This window comes from Pundamilia nyererei, unplaced genomic scaffold (assembly GCF_000239375.1).
Source record: "Pundamilia nyererei isolate P.nyererei 1_Seehausen unplaced genomic scaffold, PunNye1.0 scaffold00076, whole genome shotgun sequence".
Taxonomy (NCBI): Eukaryota; Metazoa; Chordata; class Actinopteri; order Cichliformes; family Cichlidae; genus Pundamilia; species Pundamilia nyererei.
The window spans coordinates 2,752,224-2,753,521 of record NW_005187477.1 but is presented as its reverse complement, the minus strand read 5'-3'; the positions used below and the strand labels follow the sequence as shown (position 1 = coordinate 2,753,521).

General features: G+C 50.0%; 1 protein-coding gene across 3 annotated transcripts in view; it reads right to left on the bottom strand.

Annotated features, from left to right (window-relative positions):
* Positions 1 to 962, bottom strand: part of ano7 (anoctamin 7) — a 17,151-nt gene extending 16,189 nt beyond the window's left edge. For all 3 annotated transcript variants that reach the window (XM_005737502.1, XM_013911951.1, XM_005737503.1), the window contains exons 1-2: positions 875 to 962; positions 57 to 161 (exon numbers count right to left, since the gene is read on the bottom strand). In XM_005737502.1, coding sequence (XP_005737559.1) covers positions 57 to 140 — 84 coding nt within the window. In that variant the 5' untranslated portion in view covers positions 141 to 161; positions 875 to 962. The remainder of the gene's footprint in view (positions 1 to 56; positions 162 to 874) is intronic.
* Between the last annotated feature and the right edge of the window lie 336 nt (positions 963 to 1,298).

Below are 1,298 nucleotides of genomic sequence, written 5' to 3'. Positions count from 1 at the left end.
GGAAGTAGGATTCGTCACGTCATCACTTAATAATCGGATTGACCACATCCTGTTACCATGGTGCCATAGTTGTTCTCTGGGCTGGTTTCCATGGTGATTAGTGTTGTGCCATCCTCTCTCTGATCCCCTCTCCGCCTCATCCTCCCAAAACCTTCCTCCTCCTGCACACACACACACACACACACACACACACACACACACACACACCTGTCGTTTAATGTTATTTTCATTATGCCATGATGTCACCGGCTGTAATGACACCGTAGTGACAGTTGTGGTTCAGGTCTTCAGTCTCTACTTCCTGCAGAGGACTGACGTTCTTTTATGAGCTCGTCTGTTTATCAGGTCGATCACATCGTGAGGGTCTTAAACACGGAGCAGCTATGAAGCAGCTTTGTTTTCTATTGTTTTCTAATGTTCTGACAGTCTGCTCCCAGCTCCTCTCATGAATAACACAATAAATACATTTAACACTGTTATGATGGAAAGTTTGTGCAGGTGAAGGACTTGTGACTTTTACAGCACAGCACTCTGCACAGCGTCACCGTGAATAACTTTAATCCCACTGGACGATGTCAATGGAAACACTGGCCTCACCGGCGCTGACGGCGGGTTACCAGCTGTGTGTAACTGCGCGTGCAGCTCCGCGGTTCATTGATTAAAACTCGTTTCCGTCCGTCAGGGTGACGCTGTCAGAGCTCACAGCTGTTACAGCTCCCTCACCGAGTATCGATCACAGGTCACTGATCACAGTATCGATTATGTATTGACGCATTCAGACTTCCCTCTCTCTGTGACCTGATTTTACCTGGGATCAATCAGACCGATTGGATCTGGGTGGATGACGTGTGGTGTCTCGTGCAGTCCGACTCACCTGTGCGCGCAGACAGTGACGGCCTCAGGCGAGCTGCGGCTCTCTGGAGCTTCAGCAGCTGATCAACTTGTTTGTAGAGGCGAGCTGACTTCAGGAGAGGCCCCGCCCATCCCGTTAACCACGCCCCTCCTCCGCCTCTTCATCAAAAACAAACTTGGCAGCGTAAAACAGCCATGAAACAACAGAAGCACCATATTCTGCATCCGTGCGCACATTAACACGTGCACAGCTCCCGTTGTGATCTCTCACTGGTCTGACACTGTGCTGCTTCTTCTCTCATCCTCTCCCCCTCCCTCCCCTGTTGCTACTTCAGTCATGAAACTGATCAATGATCAGCTGATCGGCTTTTCTCTCTCGTTTGTTTATCGCCCACTTTGCGCCAGAAAGAGGAAACCAGCGGATGTCGCGCTAAACAACAGCAGCA